This window comes from Panthera onca, chromosome B4, assembly GCF_046562875.1.
Source record: "Panthera onca isolate mPanOnc1 chromosome B4, mPanOnc1 haplotype 2, whole genome shotgun sequence".
Classification (NCBI taxonomy): Eukaryota; Metazoa; Chordata; class Mammalia; order Carnivora; family Felidae; genus Panthera; species Panthera onca.
This window is the reverse complement of record NC_138345.1, coordinates 102,535,157-102,560,074: the sequence shown is the minus strand read 5'-3', so window position 1 is coordinate 102,560,074 and position 24,918 is coordinate 102,535,157. Positions and strand designations below refer to the sequence as shown.

The 24,918-nt window shown below is 35.3% G+C and overlaps 1 protein-coding gene across 8 annotated transcripts in view; it reads left to right on the top strand.

Moving 5' to 3' along the window:
• The window catches only part of PPP1R12A (protein phosphatase 1 regulatory subunit 12A), a 159,980-nt gene extending 135,837 nt beyond the window's left edge, over nucleotides 1-24,143 (top strand). For 3 of the 8 annotated variants that reach the window (XM_060656880.3, XM_060656881.3, XM_060656876.3), the window contains 8 exons: nucleotides 4,669-4,734; nucleotides 8,405-8,421; nucleotides 9,487-9,622; nucleotides 11,537-11,641; nucleotides 17,216-17,263; nucleotides 20,167-20,217; nucleotides 21,102-21,271; nucleotides 22,740-24,143. In XM_060656880.3, the coding sequence (XP_060512863.1) occupies nucleotides 4,669-4,734; nucleotides 8,405-8,421; nucleotides 9,487-9,622; nucleotides 11,537-11,641; nucleotides 17,216-17,263; nucleotides 20,167-20,217; nucleotides 21,102-21,236 (558 nt within the window). In that variant the 3' untranslated portion in view covers nucleotides 21,237-21,271; nucleotides 22,740-24,143. Of the gene's footprint in view, nucleotides 1-313; nucleotides 388-4,668; nucleotides 4,735-8,404; nucleotides 8,422-9,486; nucleotides 9,623-11,536; nucleotides 11,642-17,215; nucleotides 17,264-19,406; nucleotides 19,438-20,166; nucleotides 20,218-21,101; nucleotides 21,272-22,739 lie in introns of those variants that run through there. The other 5 variants (XM_060656882.3, XM_060656877.3, XM_060656878.3 and 2 more) reach the window with 4 other exon arrangements.
• Nucleotides 24,144-24,918: the final 775 nt, after the last annotated feature.

The window sequence follows — 24,918 nt, the reverse complement described above, 5'->3', positions numbered from 1 at the left end:
CCCAGGCGCCCCCAGTTATTATTTCTTAAAATAAGTTTTCTGTCTCTTTCTCTCTCTCTTCTCCTTCTGGGACTCCTATAATGTGAATGTTAGTTCACATAATGCTTGATGTTGTCCCAGAGGTCCCTTTAACCTATCCTCATTTTTTCTTTTTGTTTTTTTAGCTTGGGTGCTTTCTACTACCCTGTCTTCAAGATGGCTGATTAATTATTTTGCATTCTCTAATCTGCTGTTGATGTTAATGTATTTTTCATTTCAGTTACTGTATTCTTCAGCTCTGATTGGTTCTTTTTTATATTTTTCTTTGTTGAAGTTCACACTGAGTTCATCCATTATTCTCAAGCCCAGTGAACACCTTTATGACCATTACTTTGAACTCTGTATCAGGTATATTGTTTATTTCCATTTCATTTAGTTCTTTTTCTGAGGTTTTGTCTTATTCTTTCATTTGAAACATAACTCCTGTTTCCTCATTTTGTCTTACTCTCCGTGTTTGTTTCTCTGTAATTAGGAAGTCAGCCATGCCTTCTGGTCTTGAAAGTAGTGGCCTTGTGTAGAAAGGGTTTTGTGGTGCCCTGTAACATGACCCTTCTGACCACCCGTCAACAGAACCAGACACTCCAGTGTATCCCCTGTGTGACCTGGGTGCACCCTTCTGTTTTAACTAGGCCATGAGTGCTCCAGGGGTGTCGGTGGGTGGGCTGGCCCTCATCCTAGCTGGCTGAAGGTACAGGGCTGGCTCTCCTCCTTTGAACGTGCTCCAGCCACCACCAGGCTGCCTGCTAGGTGTGATGGGCAGTAATTGTTTTCTGGGGACATCAGTCCTGACCACGACTGTCCACTAGGTATTGCAGAGCAGGAGTCACTGTGAAGGGGTACCTGCCAATACGGGTGGAATGAATGGGGACCGTCCACAGGGAAAGCTCAGGTTGGGTGAGCATAAGGTAAGATAGAGGGTGTCAGAACTGGCCCCTTTGGCCAGCTAGGCAGAGGGGGTTGGAAATGGTGCTAGCTAGTACCTTCTTTCCCAGAGAAAGCTCCTATAAATCTCTGCCCCTCAAGCACATGCCCTAAAATTAGTCCATAAATCTTCATAATCTAGGTGCTTTTCAAACTGCTGCTTCTGTGCCGAGTCTCAGACCAAATGACAGAGTACAATGTCCCTTTGCAAGTAAAGCATCAGTTTCCATACAGCCCTCTGGCTCTTCTGCAGTTAAGCCCTGCTGATTTTCAAAGCTAGATGTTATGGAGGCTCATCTACCCTGTGCAGATCCCCAGGGTAAGGAGTGCCTAATGTGAGGCTTGACCCCCTTGTGGGACCTCTGTACCTGTATCATCCCTCTCATTTGTGGGTTGTCCGCCCTACCCTTCTTAATGTGGCTTCTCTATGATTTTAGCTTTGGAAGACCTGTTCTGCTAATTTTCAAGTTGTTTTCAGAGTGAGTTATATGTAGCTGTTGCCTCAGTGTCCATGGAAGGAAGTGAGCTCATGATCCTCCTACTTCACCATCTTCCTAGAACTCCTTAAGATGCTTTACATTTAACCCATTTTCATGAATATGATGGTACAATATATATAACAGATCTCAAGTGATGTTTGATAGAAGTAGTGTTTTGGCTTACAAAATTTTATTTTTTTTCCCTTATCCCTGATTGTATATATGCCTGACGTTGCTATTCATATTATACAGGAGAAAGAACTGTGGGGTAGCACAGTTAATGTGAAATTTATGCTGTTTGAATAGAACATATAACTATAGAAGGGCAAACATAATCTGTTTGAGTTGTTTTGTTTTATTTAGACTCTTGGGGTTTTTTCCATTTTTTCTTTTAATTTTTATTTTGTTTTTTTAAGTAGGCTCCACCCCCAGCGTGGAGCCCAAAACAGGGCTTGAACTCACCACCCTGAGATTAAGACCTGAGCTAAGATCAAGATCCAATGCTTAACCGAATGAGCTACCCAGGCACTTCTCTTTTAATTTTTACTACAGAAAATTCAAACCTACAAAAGTAGCAGAGAAGTATAATTACCCCACCCATTGTTTAAGCTAAATCCCTACCACCTCACCAATTCCCATATTATTGAAGAAAATCTGCAGAAGATTATTTCATCTAAAAAACTTTAGTATGTATTTTTAAGAGGAAGTATTCCTTTTTAAAAATTATTAAAATTGTATTTTTTTAAGTAATAAAAATAATCACAATATATGTTGCCATACAACAAATGATCACAAAACCATGCCCACATTTTTTAAATAAATTAACAATAAGTCCTTAATATTGAATATCCAGTCAGTTTTAATGTCCATTTAACTCGTATACACAATGGTTTGTTGTTGTACTTCTGGTTTGATTGGAATACAATAGGGATTATACATGGTGATTAATTATGTCTTTAAAGCCTCTTTTAATCAGTTTCTCCTTCCCATTTTTTTTCTTAAAATTATTTTTTGTTGTTGTTTATTTATTTATTTTGAGAGAGAGAGAGAGAGCAAGCACAAGTGGGATAGGGACAGAGAGAGAGGGGGGGGGGGAGGGAGAGAGAATTCCAAGCAGACTCCAAGCTGTTAGAGCCCGACGTGGGGCTCAAACCCACAAACCACAAGATCATGACCTGACCCAATATCAAGAGTCGGACACTTAACCAGCTAAGCCACTAAGGCACACCCCTCCTTACAGTTATTTTTGAATGAACTGGGTTGTCATATCCCTAAAATGTAGTTTAACACATTAATGTGGTTTTTTATATTTCCTTTAAATTGATAACTACCATGTTACTGTTTGGCAGCTACCAGGTAGAGAACTGATCTGATTGTTTCAGAATTCTTCTGGCAAGGTATCTTTCTTCATCAGAAAGTATCTCATGTCTGGTTGATTTTAATTGATTGCCCATTAACATTTTAGTAGCAGTAAAATAAAACCTCACAGTCTTAGCACCCTAACATACTAGCTCTTATTACTTAAAATTACCTTCTTAATAAGTCATCTGTATTAGGAGATTCATAGACAAAACTGTGTTTATTATATAGTATTTCTTCTTCCCCAGTTTTATTCAGATCAGTTCTCCCTTCAGAACTTCACTTTCTGGAATCCTACCCTTAACTATCATTGTAAAGATCCTTCCTGGGATTCATATTGGCAATATTCATCTTTTTAACTTAAGCCTACATTGAATTGTATTCTAATCAGCCATCAAGTACAGGTCTTCTTTCTCCTTTGTAGCCACATTTGAACCTATATCAGATCATATACAAAAAGAACAAAGGGCTTTGTCAAAGAAAGGGTGGTGCATAGTTAGGCAGGTTTTTAATCTCTTGTATTATTAGGCTCCCTCCCCCTTTTTTTATTATCACTTTTTTGGACCTCTGAACCTCCCCACTTTGTAAATTTCTAGTTTCTTTTTTTTGCCATGAAACTGCAGTGCTTAAAAATAATCAGTTCATTATGTGGAATTCATATTTTTATATGAATATGTTTATATTAATAAATAATACTAGCAGCAGCACCATTGATTTTACCTGGTCACTTAGTAACTTCACACATTATTTTTGCTAGGTGACAATATGATAGCCTATATACAAAGATTTCCTCTAATCCTTAGAATAATTCCATAAAGTTTTTTTCTTTAATGTATATTTATTTTTGAGAGAAAGAGAGAGCATGAGCACACGTGCAAGCAGGGGAGGGGCAGACAAAGGGAGATGGGATCCAAAGCAGGCTCTGTGCTGACAGCAAAGAGCCCAGTGTTGGGCTTGAACTCATTAACCATGAGATCATAACCTGAGCTGAAGTAAGACTCTTAACCAGCTGAGCCACCTACGTGCTCCATAATTCTGTAAAGTTTTTATCCCCTATGGGTAAGGTAAGTATGGCTCAAAAAATTTTAATAAATTAACCCTCAGTCACACTGAATATAGCTATACCAATATACAACTAGGGTGATCTTGTTTTAAAGCCTGTGGCATTTTTTTTTAAGCCTGTGGCATTTTTATAGTGAGCCTGAGCTAGATATCTGTGAATGGAAATTTCCCTTTCCTTTTTTTTCAGCCCTTTAAGGTTTGTTGAGATGTTCAAGGCCTTTCACTAGAATATTCCCATAGTCTGGGATTCTAGGCTTTTAGCCATCTGAGACCTTGATTTTCTATTTGGTGTGCTGTAAACTTCCAAGAAATTTCCAGATGGATGAACTACCTACACATGATAGGATTTCTGCATAAATCTTGCAAGCTTATAGAATCTAACTCTTCTTACTTAATACAATGGACTTCCTATTTTTGCTGCCTCATTATAATTGAGTGTCTAAATAGTTCATTTAACTATTAAAGCACATGTAGCATCATTACAATATAAAATGGAATACCTTCTTTCTTCTGCTAAGGCTCCAGTTTCTTCATCCCCATTGTGAATGTTTCTTACATTTTGTTTTTAGGTAGATGGTCTTTTTTCACCATGTATGCTAACCTACTTAAATTGTGTTATGCGGACAAAATAGACTTCCTCTAAACAGGGTAGGAAAATTCCCACTTAAAAATCAGTTTTCCTTTTGATCTGTTGCTGGGTAGATTTTTCTCAAGGTCATTTTAAATTAGAAAAGCCCTTAAATATTTAAATATCAACTGTTTGAAATATATTTCTACTTTTCTAAAGTAAATTTACAATCTATTTTAGAGTGATGAAAATGAACAAGAGCAACAATCAGATACAGAAGAAGGATCCAACAAGAAAGAAACTCAGGTAAGAAAGCATTATTTTTTGTGTTTAGAAGCATTCATATTTTTCAAGGATTACTATTTGCTTGTGTTTGTATTTATTCCTGCAAAACTGTTACTGCATACTGTACCTGCATGCTTGGGGATAGTACTCAGCATTTCTCTGGGATCTGGGGTAGACGGACTGGAAAGGACACAAAGAATATTTTAGAGGCAATAGAAATATTCTGGATCCTGATTGTAGTTGTTTTCTGAATATATACAACTGTCAAAACTTATCAAACCATGTACTCTAAGTGGATAGTTTATTGTATGTAAATTAATATTCAAAGTTGAAAACAAAAAGTATCTAAAAGATACCCAGAAGGTGGGTACCTTACCAGACCCAGATTTTACTTTTACTCACCTAAACCAAATGACTGGTACACCATGAGGAAAAGGAAGAATGGAGGTTAACACACTAACAGTATCTTCTACAGTAGACTAGAAAAGTGCTTCCACCACTATGCTACTCTCTTTTTAAAACTTGTAGCATCAGGGTGCCTGGGTGGCTCTGTCAGTTGAGCAACCGACTTTGGCTCAAGTCATGATCTCACGGTTTGTGAGTTCAAGCCCCGCGTCGGGCTCTGTACTGACAACTCGGAGCCTGTAGCCTGCTTCTGCTTTGTGTCTCCCTCTCTCTGCCCCTCCCCCACTCATTCTCTGTCTCTCTCTGTCTCAGAAATAAACATTAAAAAAAAAATTTAAAAAAAAAACCTTGTAGCATCAGCCCTTACTTTTCTGTGTAAAAGTATTAGCAGCAAAATTCTTCTGTACATTTTCTGAAATAAATAGTGTCATCAACACCTCAATAGTGTGTTTGATGACAGAACTTCCATTAGGGTTCTAGAATCCAAGTTAACTACATTACAAAATGGTGTGTGCCCTGTACATTTTTGCTTCAAAGATAAGTAAATTGGATAAGGCCAAAAAGTTCTTAAAAATTCTCAATTGCATATGAAGCTCAAGCTGTCTACCTTCAGTATATAAATTAAAAGAAATTAAGATTAAATTTTATCATAGAAAGCTGCATTACTTTATCATAACATCTGTTACATAGAATTATGTATGATAATTATAACGTTCATTATTTCTAAAAATGGGACTTATGTTGCTTTGGTTATTGTGATTTGCTATCATTAAGTTGTTAGATAATAAAACTTTTACCTTGCAAAGGACATTAGTAATAAATCAAGAATTTTAAGTATAGGAGTGCCTAGGTGGTTCAGTCTGTTAAGCCTTCGACTTTGGCTCAGGTCACGATCTTGCAGTTCACGCGTTCGAGCCCCGTGTTGGGCTCTCTGCTGAAGGCTCAGAGCCTGGAGTCTGTTTCAGATTCCGTGTCTCCCTCCCTCTCTGCTCCTCCCCTGTTCACGCGCACGCGCGCGCTCTTTCTTTCTCTCTCTCTCTCAAATAACCATAAAAAAATTTTTTTTTAATAATAGATAAAAAAGAATTTAAGTATAACACTAAGGCAAGAAAAAGAAAAGATTAACAGATTTGATTATTTAAACATGTAAAATTAGAATATGACAGAAAAGATACCCTTATTAAAGTTGAGGCACATTTACTCTGTTTATAAAGTGAATAATCTTAACCCTCTTTTTAACATTTAAAAGATTAGTATTTGTACTATTAAAAGACTCACTTAAAAGGAGAGACAGGATATATGAAATTAGTAAGTTTTATAAAAGAAGAAATATAAATGGCCAGTAAATTTTAAAATGCATTCAATCTTAACAACCAAAGACGTGACAGTTAAAATAAAAAGTGAAATTAGCAGAAGTTAATAATGCTCAGATTTGGTATGATTACTGTTAAAATAGGCATTTTTATATAAGATTTTGGGACTGTAATAAATTCATTCTTTACTGAGATTAGTTTAACAGTACAAATCAAAAGCTCACTTACATGTGTATCCAAAAAAGGTTAACAGTAGTTATCTAAGAGGGTTGAGGCACAGGGAGTTACAGTGAAACTTTTTTACGCTATGGTACTTTTTTTTTTTTTTTAATTTTTTTTTTTAATGTTTATTTATTTTTGAAGGAGAGAGAGACAGAGTGTGAGTGGGGGAGGGGCAGAGAGAGAGGGAGACACAGAATCCAAAGCAGGCTCCAGGCTCTGAGCTGTCAGCACAGAGCCCGACATGGGCCTCAAACTCACAGACCATGAGATCATGACCTGAGCTGAAGTTGAGCGTTTAACCGACTGAGCCACCCAGGCGCCCCCTACAATTGGTTTTCAATTTCAATAGACTAGTAAGGCATTTTTAGTCCAAGTTAGACTTTAAATAATCCCAAAAGAACTCAATAATTTTACAGTGCATTCAGAGATAAATATAATGGAAAAATACAATTATCTAAATTCTGAAATTTTACAAACCATTCTTTTTTTTCTTTTTTTTAGCAAACCATTTCTTAATAGTTACCTTACAGAAAATTATAGATTCAGCTAGTGCTTCAGTAGAAAGGGAAAAAAGCTAAGGATGACCACCAAAAAAGCTTTGTCCCCTACTAAGACCCTATTAATCATTTCACTATTTAGATAAGAAAAGTTATGAAACATTGACATAGCATACCACTTACTTGAGAAAATTAAATCCTAATTTCCTATCCCCTAATTGCTAAACTTGGAGGAATTTATAGCTAGATTTCTAGAAAGTAAGTTTTAGGGGCGCCTGGGTGGCTCAGTCGGTTAAGCGTCCGACTTTGGCTCAGGTCATGATCTCACAGTCCGTGAGTTCGAGCCCCGCGTCGGGCTCTGTGCTGACAGCTCAGAGCCCGGAACCTGTTTCAGATTCTGTGTCTCCCTCTCTCTCTGCCCCTCCCCCGTTCATGCTCTGTCTCTCTCTGTCTCAAAAATAAATAAACGTTAAAAAAAAAAAATTAAAAAAAAAAAAAAGAAAGTAAATTTTAAACAAAATATGTGTATACTATTATACATAAAATACTTCAAGTATTCATTTGTTTGCTTCTCATGTTATTGCTTCAAAAACAGAAAAATGAGAAAAATAGTTGCTTTGGGATATCATGTAGTTAAACTTTATGTTTCTTAATATAAACATACTACTTTCTCCTGCAGGGTAGGTATAAGTAATAAATATGTGTCTTAGTCTCTCTCTTTTTTTCTTCTAATTAAAAATATTGTATGATGGGGGCGCCTGGGTGGCTCAGTCGGTTGGGCGTCCAGCTTTGGCTCAGGTCACAATCTCGCAGTCCGTGAGTTCGAGCCCCGCGTCGGGCTCTGGACTGATGGCTCAGAGCCTGGAGCCTGCTTCCGATTCTGTGTGTCTCCCTCTCTCTCTGCCTCTCCCCCGTTCATGCTCTGTCTCTCTCTGTCTCAAAAATAAATAAAACGTTAAAAAAAAAAAAATTAAAAAAAAAAATTGTATGATGGTATTTTCAGAAATTCATAAAAGATGACCATAAACTGCCAAGTGTAATTAGTTCCATGGCTATTATGCATGAAAAATACAGTGATTCTGTTCTAGAACTTCTAAGAATAATCACATTACAGTTAAAACATATAGATAGTAAATAGAGAAGTTTAGTAGTGTGACAATAGCATAAATGTTATGTTAAATTTACTTGATCTATCAAGTTGCTTTAATAAAAGTATAGAAATTTAGTATGCCTGTGTTTTTCTCTTTTTTCTAGACGGATTCCATTTCTAGGTATGTTTTATATTTTTACTGACTTTTTTCTTATTTTTATTTTTAGATTTTTATTCCATGTTGCTTTTAGATACTTATGGATTTTGTGAGTTATTAAGATTATCTGAATAATAAAAATCTGTAGATGTTTAGACGACCTAATAACTGTTACCAGCTTTCTTTGTCAAAGCCTTTACTTCTAGTTAAATAGTCCCAGTAACTCACTAAGAAAGAAAATTTTTTCTTAAACCCTTACAACAGTGATAACTTTTTAAGTTTTCCTAATAACAGCAGGGGCTGATGAAACCCACCATAAATTTATTTGATGAGGTATTCTGAATCTTCTCTCCAATCCCTGCTTTAAACAAAAGAAAACCCGTGAAGACACTAAAAACTGTCATCTAGCTCAAAATTATTTACCTTTTAGAGAACCTCCACAGTGTCCTTGAGTCTAACCTCCATTCCATTTCTCTTGCCCATAATTGTTAACCAAAGCCTTGTAAAACCAAGAACAAATTTTTGTATACTACACATTTCCATTGAAATATGGAGGCAATAGCTTTTATCAAGAAAAGGTAACCTGAATTCAGAACGAGATAATAAGAGAATTCTTATGTACAAATGAGATAAGTTCTTTCTGTTTAGGGCAGACCTATTATCTGTTTGGATAGACTAGTTTATCAAATCTAAAATTTTTAGACAACTGTATGCCACTTAAAGGAAAAGTGCTACCAAAAAGTATAATACACCATCAATTATAAGCCATGTTCTATGTTCTGATTTCAGAGATTTTAAAATGTAAAAAAAATGTACAATTTAAAATTGTTGAAATAATTTATCGTGATGTGAAACCAGTTCTGACTTTTGGATATAGATATATTGAATCTCTTCCTCAAATAATGGAAATGAATAATATTATAAATAACTTTCCACTTATAATATGTATCATAAAAGTTGATTGATAATAGATGAGGGAGAATGTTATCTGCTGTTTTGGAATATCAAGTTCAAATGTAGTAGGATGCATGTTAATGTGAGCTGTAAAAGCCTTTAATAAAGATTTTGACTTTAATTCATCTTTTAAAGATATGAAACCAGTTCCACATCAGCTAGTGATCGGTATGATTCCTTATTGGGTCGCTCTGGATCATACAGCTACTTAGAAGAAAGAAAACCTTATAGTAGCAGGCTAGAAAAGGACGACTCAACTGACTTTAAAAAGGTACTTGGGTTATTCAGCTATATTTAATAAAAAAATAATTGTTGGTTGATATATTGATATATTTGATATATTTGTGTTTGGATATTATTCCTGGAACTCATTATGAAATCAATATCTTGAAATAACTTAATTTTCAGTTTGGGGCACTAAATGGTAGATAGCCTATAAATAAATAGCTGTTTTGTTGTTTTTTTAAAGGAAAGAGACTCTATTTCACACTTAAGTGTCTCAGGCTAGTATGGTGATACTGTGATTGAGTTGAAAAGAGGCATGGGTATTGGGGATGTTTGTGTGTGCGTGCGCACACATTTTTCTTTACCTGTTTGTTAATAAGAGGTGGCCAAAAAAAGGGAATAGAGCTTTCCTAGGAGAATAGAGTTTTTCCTAGGTAACTAAAAAACTTGTGGTAGCTTAAGTGCTATTACAGATTAAGGATGGAAGTATTTAGGAAGTAAGTCTTGGAAACTCAACAATCTAGGATTCTATCATAGTTCTTACATTTTTTGAGCTTAGAATAAACCTGATGAAATTTGTTGGGGGATAAAGAAGCCTTGTGATACTTGTATGTGTTCCCCAGCTATTTGGCAGCTATTTGTATCACTTTCTTACAAACTAAGTCAGCAAGAGAAGGAAGGTGGGAGGTCGATTTACATTATGAATAAGATTGTCATTCATTCGATAAAGAATTGAACCCTGAACTGTGCTAAGTGGTGAGTTTCTACTTATCAGCAGTAGATTGAAGATGCTGTCATTACACTTATGGATATCTTCCATGTAGTAGAAGAGAGAGAAGTTATCATACAGTCATACTAGTAAATGTATAATTTGAAAATAGAAACAATTATCCTGAAGTAAAGGATCTGTGTTCTAAAAGTGTATAACAAAGGAAAGTTACAGGGCCTAGAAACAGATGTTCTGAAGAAGTGAAACTTCCGAAGTGAATCCCAGAAGGGTGAAGAGTTAAACTGGCAGAATGGGACAAAAAAGTTTTCTACATGAACTGCAAAGACATTGACCTGATGGTAGAACAGCACAGGATGCATTGAAGTAATTAAATTTTCAGTATGGCTAGTAGAGCAGAAGGGATGGAGGTGTGACATTGCAGTTAGGTGTGCACGTCAGGACCAGACCATACCTGTTTTACAGGGTGTTTTAAGGATATCTTCATACTGAGGACCCTGAGAAGCTATTCAAGGGTTTCTAATGTCTGAGGGTTAATGGAATGGTTGGCATATGAAATTGAGATTGTAATTTGGAAAAGTTAACTCTTGCTGCTAATAGAACAAATTAGAAAGAGGTCAGGAAAACAGTTTTAATATTAAAATAGTCTAATAAGAGATGATTTTAGCCATCTGTAGTGGTAGTAGAGATGAAGGGGAAAGAAGTAGTAGATTCAAGTGTTACGAAAGTATTCAAGAAATATTTCACTTTCCTTTAAATTTCATTAAAGGAAAAATACATTCATTAAATGATAAATACAACTGATGCTCCGTCTCAGTGTCAGGAATTCAAGAGAGATTGGTAGGCAGAGAGGTTTACAGACCCCAAATGAAGATCACTTGGAAGTTGTTCAACCCTTAGCTGTAACTGTGGTTGGTCTGTAGATATGTAGTCCCTCTTTATCATATAACTGAATTTTTTTAAATGGAAATAGAAAAGTTAGATTTTTTAGTGATGTCTTAAATTTGTAACATGATCTAATTTGTTAAAGAGTTTATATGGACAAACACCTGCATAGCATAACCAAAAATTTCTGCCTTGCAACCACAAAGCATTAAAATACTTTTTTAATGTCTCCTTTAATGGCTTCTATCTCTTATTAATCTCTCTGTTTCAGTATTGCAAATAATCAATGTGAAATCTTAAAATATTAGGAGAGCAGAAAAGTAATTTGTTCTACCCTAATTTTTACAGCTTTATGAACAAATTCTAGCTGAAAATGAAAAGCTGAAAGCACAGCTACATGATACGAATATGGAACTGACAGATCTTAAATTACAATTGGAAAAGGCCACCCAGGTTTGTACCTTTTTCTGTTCATTACCCTGAAGGTAATAGTTGTGATTTATTCTGTCTAAAAAACTGGACTGAAATATTCTCAGATGTTTCTTTGAAAGATAAGTTTGGTTACTGATAATAGCTTATCAGTAAGAAGGAATCAAGATCATACAGTTTAATGATGACTTCATTTTACTTCTTTCTAGAACGAATTAACAATACAGAAGTATAGGGGTACCTGGGTGGCTCAGTTGGTTAAACATTTGACACTTAGTCTCTGGTCATGATCTCAGTCATGAGATAGAGCCCCGTGTCAGATGCTGTCAGTGCAGAGCCCACTTGGGATTCTCTCTTTCCCTCTCTTTCTCTGCCCCTACACCATGCGTGCACAGTGTGTGCTCTCTCTTTCTCAAAATAAATAAACTTAAACACACACACACACACACACACACACACACACACACACAGATGTATAGCCTTGTAGTGGAAAGTTGAGGTGTTTTTAAGCCTTTTAATGCTTATGTTGTGATACATACAGGGCTTAAATGCTTATTTCCAGAATACCAAATGTAGCAGGGTTTTAAAAGCATCTGTACAGAATCTTCTTAAGGCCGTAAAATAATTTTGTAATCACTGTTTTTTAGTTTAATGTTTTATTTATTTTTGAAAGAAACAGAGTGAGAGTGGGGGAGGGGCTGAGAGAGAGGGAGACACAGAATATGAAACAGGCTCCAGGCTCTGAGCTGTCCACACAGAGCCCAGGGTGTGGGGCTCGAGCTCACGAACTGTGAGACCACGACCTGAGCCGAAGTCTGGCCCTTAACCAACTGAGCCACCCAGGCACCCCTATAATCACTTTTATTCATTATAAATATTTTCTGTTTGTTCCTTAAAAAGTAATTTGATATAATAATGCTGGGATGAGATAGTTTGTCGTTAACGCTTTTTACCTACCTTCTATGCAGCAGCCTACATGAGACCATTTTAGACAAGAAAATTGGGATAGCTGAACAAAATTCACAGCTGTATATATGATGTAGGATACATTTGATCTAGGAATTGTTTCCTAAGCTTTTTTCATGGAATACTATAATTGTGGGAGATAGTGATAGACACATTCCTTCCTCATTCTCTACCTGTTCTCATTCAAAGAGAAAAGTTTTGTAACCCAAGAATCTTGGGAAATACTATACTACATCTTAGAAGTTTTATAGGATACTATTCATGTGTTAAAAGCCTCTAAGGGGTCCCATAATTTTTAAGAAAACAAACTTGTTTAATTTTAACATGAGACCTTCTAGTATAAACACATTTCTGCAGTACAACTTTTGGAATCCAGTTTGAAGTCACTGATCTAAAAATGGCATCTCCAGTTGTATAAATGAGACTGTATACTTTCATTGGTCATTCTTTTATACTTTTTTGTAATTTTTTAAGTTCTCTATGTGAACTTCTACTTGTTACTAGGTCCCTTCTTGTTGTTAACCACTATTACATTGTGAAGCAATTGGCAATGCACAGTGGAGGCTTTGCTAAAATTCCAGGAGTTAAGATAACCTTATGAGCTTATTCAGCTCTGCAGATTCCATCAGTTGATGAGGGTTTACTATAAGGATATACAGAGAAGTAAGTCAGAACAAGAACACATTTCACAGTGAGGTGTCATAAAAACTTAGAATGTCATACAAGTTACAACTTGCTGGTTTATGCTTAGGCTTTATGGTAAACTGGAAAGTCATCTTTCTTTGGGTTGCATTAGTAGCTTTGTGAGCCTCCTCATATAAAAATATCATAACTAGTTTTCTGAAAATAGCTTTAGCTCTAGAGATTTGATCATAATGTTTTCCAAATAAAAATGTTCACTGCTTTAAAAAGAAAAAAAGCTCACTGCTTTCTACAGCAGTGTCCTGTAACTGGTGAGTCAACTAATCTGTGTTTTTACTGCTTACTACCTTCTCTGTTTTTCTGCTCTCTGCGTTACCCTGTTGTCATTTCATTCTTCCTATATGTCTCTCATTCGAATTCTACAAGAGAGGAGAACTGATAGAATTAGCCAGTTATTATCAGCATGGAGCAGGCCTGTTACAGCTCACGGTCTTGTTAGTGAAAAGTCCAATTTCATAGGACAGTGGACAACCTATAGCAAGTTGCCTTTGGGTCCTGTACCAATTTCTGATCCTGTGGACTGTGGCCAGAAAAGTCACTGGATTAAAAAGTATGACAGCTTCTGCCTTAGCAGACATTCTGAGTACCATGCCCAGTATACTGAATGAATAATGGGAAGGGTAATTCAGAGTTTAAGACATCGGTAAGTATTCAGAGTTACTATCTTAGTTGGAAAACCTATGTAAATGTTATTTGTAAAATTTAAGGATATATGTAAAAGCAGAACTGATAAACATTAAGCTTTTTGTTCAACTCTAGAGTATTTATCCTGAATATTTAAGTCTACTATGAATCATTCCACCTGATTTTTTAATTTTCTTTTTTAAGCGTTACTTCCATAACATAGTGGTGGCAGTTTGATAGTTGCATGGAGTTTTTTCCAAGGGATATCATCCTATTAATCATATGTTTGATAATAGTTGGCCAAGGGACTCTAGAATCTTTAAGTCCCATCTTAGTCCAGCCACCCTCCTCCATGTAGTCTCCAACAGAGGGAAATAGGCTGATTTACCAAAAACTGGTTTGATGAATATTTTGTCAAATGTCATTTCACTAGATTTAGTAATTATGATTTTAACAGCTTATTAACTTTAAGATTTACCAGAAATATTAACTAGTTAATAAAATTGATTTTTAACATAAGAAATTAGCACATAAATCATAAAGTTGCTAAAATGTCCCTATATGAAGAAAACTCCTCAATAAAATGCCAATTTTCCATCTAAACTTTTATTAACTTACATATAATGGCATTGTTTCAGCTATTTCTGATTTCTTTCGGGTGCTTTTGAATGTCATTTTTAAATTTTTCAGTCTTTTTCTTTTTTTTTTTTTTAAGTAATCGCTACGGAACTCAAACCCACGACCCTGACACCAAGAGTCACATGCTCTCCTGAATGAGCCAGCCAGATGCCCCTACATCTTTCAGTCATTTAAACATTTTTAGGATTCATTTGCAGATCTTCAAGGGGCACATTATATTAGCCTTTGTTTTGTATTTCTAGCAATTAAAATATAAATTTAAATTTAAAAACAACAAAAAGAAATCAGAATTAGTTGAAAAGTTTTTATATTTGATACATATATATTTTATATTTGATTTCTAACAATAAGTAATGAAAATGTCGACTTTTCTTTTTCCAGAGAGAGTAAGCACAAAAGCATAAAACCATTTAAAACAACAGAGAGAGGGAAGGATACCCAGCTATGATTAGATCTTTAAATTTTATATACCATAACCACAAAAAAAGAAATTGTGATAAAAGGATCAAAAAGTAACGGTTGCAAGTCTTAATAATACTAAAGCATGAATACTGAAAGGGCTGACAGAACAGAAAATTGTATAAAGAAACATTTAGGGGTGCCTGACTGGCTCAGTTAGTAGAGCTTGCAACTCTTGATTTTGGAGTTGTAAATTCAATCCCTGTGTTGAGTGTAGAGATTACTTAAAAATAAAATCTTTAAAAAGAAAAAAAAAACATTTAATGATGAAATACATTTTTAAGTAAATTTTGTAGTTAATAGTCATAAAAGAGCATTCTTGTTAATAAAGTTGCCAAAAAACAGGGCACCTGGTGGCGCAGTCCATTGAGCATCCGACTTCAGCTCAGGTCATGATCTCTCAGTTTGTGGGTTTGAGCCCCATGTCAGGCTCTGTGCTGACAGCTCAGAGCCTGGAGCCTGATTCAGATTCTGTGTCTCCCTCTCTCTGCCCCTCCCCCACTCTCTCACTCTCAAAAATAAACTTTAAAAAATGTTACTTATCATTCTTCTAAAAAAGGTGTCAAAGGGGCACCTTGGTGGCTCATTTGGTTAGATATCCAACTTCGGCCCAGGTCATAATCTCACTGTGTGTGGGTTTGAGCCCCACATCAGGCTCTCTGCCGTTAGCGAAGAGCCTACTTAGATCCTCTGTCTCACTTTCTCTCAGCCCCTCCCCAACTTGCTCTCTTTCTCTCTCTCAAAAATAAAATAAACATTTAAAAAAAGTTGTCAAAAACTATTTTTGGGGGCACCTGGTTGGTTCAGTCGATTAAGCGGCCGACTTTGGCTCAGGTCATGATCTCATGGTTCATGGGTTTGAACCCAACATCAGGCTCTGCACTGATAGTTCAGAACCTGGAGCCTGCTTCAGATTTTGTGTCTCCCTCTCTCTCTCTCTCCCTCCCCTGCTTGTACACTCTCTTTCTCAAAAATAAATGAATAAACATTAAAAAAAAAAACAAAAAACACTTCTAGTAATTGGTAAGATTGATTATTCAGCAAATTCACTTTTGGGAAGTGAGCCATTTGATGAGTTGTTGGTTTTTTTTTTTTTTTTCCGGCAAAGTGACCAGGAATCCCAAGGGAGATAAATGTACAGAAGTCAGTGTAAGTCAGAAAGAACTAGGATAGGGGCGCCTGGGTGGCGCAGTCGGTTAAGCGTCCGACTTCAGCCAGGTCACGATCTCGCGGTCCGTGAGTTCGAGCCCCGCGTCAGGCTCTGGGCTGATGGCTCGGAGCCTGGAGCCTGTTTCTGATTCTGTGTCTCCCTCTCTCTCTGCCCCTCCCCCGTTCATGCTCTGTCTCTCTCTGTCCCAAAAATAAAATAAAAAAAAAAAAAAAAAAAAATGTTAAAAAAAAAAAAAAAGAAAGAACTAGGATAGAACTTGTTTTTTAACTGGGTCTTTTACTCAGTATTCATATGCAGAGCTTTGTGGTGTTACATGCACCATATGACTTAAAATCCCACAGTTCCTTTCCATCCCCCAAATCTCAGGGGACTTTGTCAACTTTGAGTTGATCACATTGTACAGGAAGCAGGAAAATGAGTCCTAAGTTCACTAGGAGAAGAAAAGCTATATAGCTAGGATTTCTTCTAAGTGACCAGGAGTATGAACCTTACTTACCAATTTTGGAACATGGGTGATTGTTAACAAAAACTCTAGAGAGAGAGAGTGGGCAAGACTAAGCTGGGAGAGAAAACAAAATTTAGGCCAGTTCACTGGTTTGTCTGCATGGATATTTCACTCAATCTAGTCCGAACTACATTTCAGTCAAGGTCTTAGAATTTGACCATTCGGATTAGCCACTCCTCCTGGTGGTGTAGGAAAGGAGAGAGTTTGAGCATTGGAGGAGAAACTGGAGGATGTTTTTGGTGTTGTTCCACAGTTCTCCTCCTTCCTTACCCCGTACTATACTATGTAAAGACCTGAGGAAAGTGGAATGTAGTCCGTGAGAGCTGTGGACACCATTCTGTTTCTAAGCATTCCTTTAACTTTTTATTGTTTCAATACAAAACTGATTTTTATTTATACCTGTGTATTCCTCTACCTGAATAGTGTGACTTATTTGAATACCACTAGAGGAGAGCTACTGTGGTCCTCCTCCACTACCACCCCCCACCTTTACTGTACTTAGATCCCTTTTATATTTCTTACTTTGTTACAGAGGCAAGAAAGGTTTGCTGATCGGTCACTATTGGAAATGGAAAAAAGGGTAAGTGTCCATTTTATTGAGTAAGTAATCTTTTTCCCCTTTTATTGTTTTATATAAGCAATAGTGGAGGATTTTTTTCTTTTAGTTTTGGCTTTATGGTTGATAGTTTTAATTAGTGTAGATTAATGTTAATTTAATTAGGAATGTTTTCTGGTTTAGCTTCTTTATACAGTTCTATGGGATCTCTGTAGGTGTGAAATAACCCTGCCTCTGTAGGTGTTAAGACTTAATTTACCATGTTATTCCTTTAATGGATTAAAAAAAATCTTTGCCTTCATTCTGAAATGTACACATTGTGGTAATGAATCTGATGTTTTTGATATGCCATTTATCTCCTTTGGTTTTCTGTGGTGATATACTTAAAACATTTTGATCATGTATACATTTAGTTTAATTGTTTGCAAAATTTAAAGTTTATAAAGATTCTAAGAACATCAAATTTTAAAATTATTTTTAAATTAATGATGCTTTACTTAATTTTGAATTTAAATATTTAACTTAAATAGGATATTTTAAACAAAAAAATGATTATTAGAAAAGCCTTTTTGCTCTTTTTTGTCTCTCTGTAATTTTTTAGCTGGCTGTGATAATAGTCACGTGTATTTCTTCATTTATTGTTATTGCTCAAGGGTCTTACAGTGGCCATAGGAATAACTCTACAAGTTTAGTTTGAGCAGTTCAGAATGTATAAATGATCAAAAGTTAAAGGAAAATGCCCAAAAAGTGTCTGTTCACGTGAGCTGTGGTTAGAGAAGTTATATCCTGGGTAGCTGTGATCTCTAAGTCAAAGAATAAATAATCAGGAGCAGGGGCGCCTGGGTGGCGCAGTCGGTTAAGCGTCCAACTTCAGCCAGGTCACGATCTCGCGGTCTGTGAGTTCGAGCCCCGCATCAGGCTCTGGGCTGATGGCTCGGAGCCTGGAGCCTGTTTCCGATTCTGTGTCTCCCTCTCTCTCTGCCCCTCCCCCGTTCATGCTCTGTCTCTCTCTGTCCCAAAAATAAATAAAAAAAAAAACGTTGAAAAAGAAATTTTGGGGCGCCTGGGTGGCTCAGTCGGCTAAGCGTCCGACTTCAGCTCAGGTCATGATCTCGCGGTCTGTGAGTTCGAGCCCCGCGTCGGGCTCTGTGCTGACAGCTCAGAGCCTGGAGCCTGTTTCACATTCTGTGTCTCCCTCTCTCTCTGACCCTCCCCGTTCATGCTCTGTCTCTCTCTGTCTCAAAAATAAATAAACGTTAAAAAAAAAAAATTAAAAAAAAAAAAAAATAATCAGGAGCAGTTGATAAAACATTTTCTTCCATTCCATTATAAAAATAGCCAATTTACCTTTTTGACCAAAAACAAAAAAGAGAGAGAGAGAGAAATGATGTCTGTCCTTTTTTATTCTTGGCTTGCACATACATGATACATATATTCATACTCTGACATTCTCATCTGACTCCTTTGCCTGCCTGTCAAATGCAGATAAATTACTGAGTAGCTAATCTGCTTCCATTTTAACAGACATTAGTAATCATAGTATTAATAATAACTGCTAGCATTTATTCAGTGTACCAGGCAGGCACTGGGCTAAGCACTTTACATACATTTTCTCGTAACCATACTTTTTAATGTTAATAAGTTTGCCAAACAGAAGAAATTGCCTGCATCTTTATAATTGCTATTTTGGTGATAAGACAGATATAGACAAGTGTTCTTGTCTTCTTTACCAGAAAATAGTTAAAATCTTGAAGGTACCTAATAAAATTAAGGATGATGGGACAGAAGGAAATAGGCTATTTATGATACTTCACCAAGTTACGAGGATCAAATATGACACTATATATCCTAGTGTTTTGGGAAATGCAGTGGTTTTTATGAATTAGTCATGGCTGTATTACTAACTAGCAGAAAGTCCTATTCATAGGAAATAACATTTTTGTCTATGTAATAGTGTTTAAACAAGTTAAAAATAGAATAACATGGTACTTAAAAGACTATGAGTAGGATCCTATTTTTTTTTTTTTTACATCATATAACCTAAAACATTAACATTTACAGTAAATGTACTGCTTTACTAAATATCAACATTAATTATTAATCTGGGAAAGAATGTCTTGGGAATTCATAGTGATTAAACTAAATTTAAATGGTTTGTATCTGAAAGGTGACCGGCAAGAGTCAGTATCTTCTGGGCGGTATGACCTAACCAAAGTTTTACAGCACATTAATTACTGCTGCTTGCTTTTTGCATAACACCCTAGAATGCTTATTATTTAAGGCAGAATAAAACAGTACACTGCAGTAACGTATTGTATGTTGCCTTTGCCTGTCACTCTTTGAAAGGAGGAACATGAAAATACATGCTGCAGCTGCTGCTTCATTAGAGTCACGGCATCAGTGCTGCACACAGTATCAAGCTCAGTACAAAACTGTAAAGCCAACTGGATAAATAATGGCTAGTAAACCTTGCAGGTGGAGGAGATGAACTTCTCTTAGATCCTTTTGAAAGTTTACACATATTTTAGGCATGTTTGCTTCTTGCGTTTCTGCTTCTGTCACTGTAGAATAATTGCATCTATGTGTGGGTTTTTTTTTCCTCTCTACATAATCCTCAGTCTTGAGTATTGGTTTATTCTATGCCTAAGTTTAAATGAACTGAAAAAACAGTTTGAACATGTTATGTAGCATCTTACCTTAAAGTCAAAGCTTTAAAGAAAGAGCTTATAGAAATTAATAAAAATAATAATCTTCATATTTATTTCTTGAAAGAAATTTGGAAAGCTCTTTGCACATCACTGGCATCACATCTTTTTCCACACTGCTCCTGATTTGATTTTTGACTCTAAAGTGTCACTATTTCACAACTTAGAGAATTAAGAATATAATAATTATGTGATAAATATTGGTACCTTAAATTGATCTAGGAACGAAGAGCTCTAGAAAGAAGAATATCTGAAATGGAAGAAGAGCTCAAAGTAAGTAAACCATGCTACTACTTATGAGAGACCGTGCTGTTTACGAACTTAAATTTTACAGAACTAATAACATACTGTGTTCACATTAATTGTTCTCAACACTGATTGTGTAATTTGTGAATTATCCATATGCCGTGCTTCTCTTTATTCCTAAATCTAGGTTTTAGGTGAGCTAGGAGAACATTTATAATTCAAATCTTTTTGTTAATCAATTTTTATGGCTGTTTTGATAGTCAGGTGTAGAAGAAATTAGACAATAATGACTGTAAGATTTGGGATTTAGTATTTATTCTTCACATTTCACATACTCTGTTTCTTGGAGAGTAAATGGTGGAGTGGGGATCGATACAAGTGTTTTCCTTTGAAAATAAAGGACTTTACGGTAGTGGGCCAGCAGAGCTGTATTTTATGGAACTCTGAATTACCTGTAGAAGTAACAATTTGTTTTGAATGTTGGAAGGAACACTTCTTGCAGAGGGAACAAAAATAGCACAGTTAATTGATTACCTTTTATCATATTGTCTTGCATAAAATATCTTTATCACATTATGAATTAATGAACTGATACTTATGAAAATGTGCCTATAGAATTAGACTGTCAAGATTTAATTATTGTATTGCTGAATTTGGTTCTTTGTTAGAATATTATTACTGAATGACTTTGGAGACAAATTTTTTGGATTTTGTTTGTTTATGTATTTTGTTTGATATGGAATTTTAGGACTACACTATTTACCTTTGTGAATCTCATGGAATATCCTTTTAAGACTCTTAATTTTTTTCCTCTTATATTCATTTATCTGTGATTCTTTGTATTTTTATTGTCCTCTTTTCCATTTTCTTATTTTTTTATTTTCTATTTCTTTATGTTCTAATTCCTGCAGAACCTGCACCAAATAAAGCAAATTCAGACTCTGAGAGAGTTAAATGAACGACTGCTGACTGAGAATAGGGCCTTGACAAGAGTGGTAGCCAAGCGCTCAGGGTTCTGTAGGCAACTGCAGTCTGTGAACCTATAACTTGTAGTTTCACCATTTCTTCTTGGTAGAGCCAGGCAGGTGTTTTTGTATTAGTAAGCGTGTCTTGAGCTCACTTTTACAAATTAATGCCATTGTGTCTGTAGCTTATCATATAACTGTTAATTATGCATGGCTTCTCAGAATGTTAGAAAGTGTCACTAATTGTATATTCTGACTGATAACCTACAGTGAATTTAGAGAACGGTTTAGGGATTTAAAGACTTGTCTGCACTTTTGCAAAAGCTTGTGCACATTTTTGGCTCTACAGATAATTTATGGATTAAAACTATGACCATTTAAAATTCTTGACTAGAAAGAAAAAGGAACGTAAACAGTGTAACATGTATTTTACATACAATTAATATGTTGAAGGTGATGATTAAACATGTTTTATCTGTTTTTCAAAATAATGTCATTTTCACTCAGAACCACTTCAGGTAATATTCACTTAGTCCTTTACAGTGGTATCCTGATACATAAACTTCACATTACTGTATTTTATAACCATATATTCTGAAAACAAGAATTGATTCATTCCACATAAATTTAAACTCTTCATAAAGATTTTGCTTAAGGTAATTTTACCAAGTAGAAGTTTTACTTCTGTCTAATTTTACAATCTAGTACATTTTGAAAGCTGAGGAAAGGTAGTAGAAAACTATTTCCAGTGTCTTGCAAAGTATGTTAGTGTCCAAAGTATAAACTGTTCTACTTCCTAGCAAATCTGGCAGAGCACATGGAATTTAAGTCATTCTTAGTAGAAAATCCAGTTTACTGTAACATTTCCACCCCCTCCTTCAGTTTGTCTATAGAACAGAAAATAGATTTCCTTTGAGGACCTGAACGTGTGTTTTTCTCTTTGTTCCAAATACTGGTTGTTTTTTCAGTGCTTAGATATTTTCATAAATATATTTTGGCTTATAAGTTATTTTATACTATTCCAATAATAGGAATAATTGTTATCGTTTAATGAGCACCTATCTTGGATCAGACACTGTAGTACATGCGTAAGCTTAGTACTACAGTTGAATCCTTTAAGGAATTCTAATAATTTAGAACAAGTCTAACTCCCTCAAAACTTCCCTAAATAGGCTGGTTTTCTTGTGGAATAATATTTAAGGTCTGATGTAAATAAAGTAAAAGGCTTTGGTTTAGGTGCTGATAGAAGTCTTAGAGGAACTCCCTTTGAGAGCCTATCCTAACAAAAACAGGCTTCATTTTCTTGGCTGCTCTAATACAGTGTGCTTGTGAGTCATAATATCAAGTGATTTAGTACATTCCAAATGATAACTTTGGGAAAATAAACTTCTCATTCCATCATTTATTAAACTAATTAGCGTCACAAATCAAGTTTTTTCTTTCTTCTACGTTTTAGCCACTAGAAATTTATATAACTGACAAAGCTTGTTCATGTGTCTTGTGGTGAAAATATAAAAACACTAAGGGTAACATTTTTATCTTCCTATTGAAGTAAAACCTTTTCTTTTATTTTTACCCTCATAGATGTTACCAGACCTAAAAGCAGACAACCAGAGGCTAAAGGATGAAAATGGGGCCTTGATCAGAGTTATAAGCAAACTTTCCAAATAAAAAAAAGGAAAAAAAAAAAAAGCAGCAAGTAATGGAATTGCACATATGAGCAACCCAGTGGACCATAATTGACAGTCACTGGAAGCCTGGGAAGAATCCAGGGAGACTGTCATTTTCGGATATCCTGCCAAATGCCCTCTTATCTAGGAATTTTGTTTTGTTTAATTTTCTGGGTTTTTGTTTTTTTTTTTTTTTTTTTTTTTCTTGTATCAAGACCATTGTTTCATGTTAATGCAGCTGCTGAGAAGATTTTTTTTTTTTAATGACTGAGAAAACTTGTTTACAGCTCCAGCATTTAAGGAAAGTGTTCAAGGCCAGATATGCCTCAGAGATATTTAACCAGTAAGCCTTAGTTGTACATAAATACTTTTGTGTCAACAAAAACTTTCAGCTCTCACAGAAGACAGTTATTCAACATTTTTTGATGTGCCACAGTTTCCAGTTTTTCGATATTTTTTTGCTTTACATCTAAGTTTGGGTTTGTATTTTTTCCTTCTAACTCTTCATGTGGCAGACTCATCTATGTTTTCACAGCTTTCTCATTTACAGAAAAGAACACCTGTTCTCCTGATATCATTGTCATGTATTAGGCTAATGCTCTGTTGTCTTCCGCCTGGAACTGAATTGCTTGGTGGAACATTTGCTTTCACTGTTTGTGCAATATGCATTTATTTCTTATATGAATGCTTTAAAGTCGATTGAGATTAGATTCTTTTAAGTCCTATTTTCTGCCTTTGTTGGTCACTTTTTTGTTTTTGTTTGTTTTTTATTATTGTAGTATATAATCTTCACATTCATTTTAGCAGGTACTGAGTGATGCTGTATATATAAATAAGTGTATTGTTTTGATTTTTAGACCACCACATGGCATGCTTGACTATTTTCTTAATTCAAATGTCTGTTAATGCAAAGTAGGCTACTCCATAATAGTGTTAAAAACAAAATTTGCTAACAATGTGATATAAAGACTTAAAAAGTAACACATTATGTGGGGCCCTATCTTTACAAAAGTTTTCTACTGTAAAGTGCTTTTACTTTTATTTTCAGTTTTCATTTGATAGTATTCAACCACAACTAAAGTTGCATAAGATAATTGCTTCACATTTCACATACCTATATTTATCTGAGTGCTGTCTAAAACTGTTGTGCTAGCCAAAGTAATGCTATGAAATCATTTGCAGACTTAACCGTGAGTTAATGTTAAATGCACTGTTATTGCCATGTGAAGAGGCATTGACTTTGATACCACCATCATGTTCAGACCATTTTATACATTTCAGTGGCCTTTTTAAAAAAAAAAAAAAAAAAAAAGCAAAACCAAGTACATAGTGAAGATGGCTTTTATTTGGACAAATAGCTTTTATATTTTCATCAAACCATGCAAAAAAATACCACATCTTTCTGGCACATAACTGTCTCCTTAACCACTGAACAGTTCAGCCATTTGAATAAATTGTACATTGTAAAGCTTATAGTAGCTAATTGTATTATTGATTGTATTGTATACTATATTAAATGTGAATTTGTACCCCTTCATTTTAAAAGGTCATTGTGTTCTACTGCCTATTTTAGATTACTTTGGGGCTGGGAAAGGGTGTTTTGGTAAGCAGGATTTTAAGTCCTCTCTCTCTTGATTGGTTTTATGAAGATATAAGGTTATGCTCTTACTACCAAGCTCAGGATTCTTGATTTTTAAAGGTACAAGGATAGTTATGGGAATTTTATTTTTGGTTATATTTGAACTGTATGAATGGTGGGTCTGAATATAGAGAATTTCCATGGTCTTATGTGGACATAAAATATACAGATAATTGATCAGTTTGAGTGACTGCAACATGTTCTGGTTGCACAACAGTTAGGCATGCTAAGGATTATATTTGTGAAGTTTGGATGCCTGTGAAGAATGATTAAATACATGTTTCTAATATTTTAGTGTTTTGTATTTAGGTTATTTATTCTTTGTATCTAAAACTGAACAGCTACTGTGCTATATTGATTTTATTGGTAGTATTGAGCAGACCTTGTTTCTGCATGAAACTAGTTGCAAAACCCACTATTTTGGAAATAAAAATGTATTTTGACATATACAAAT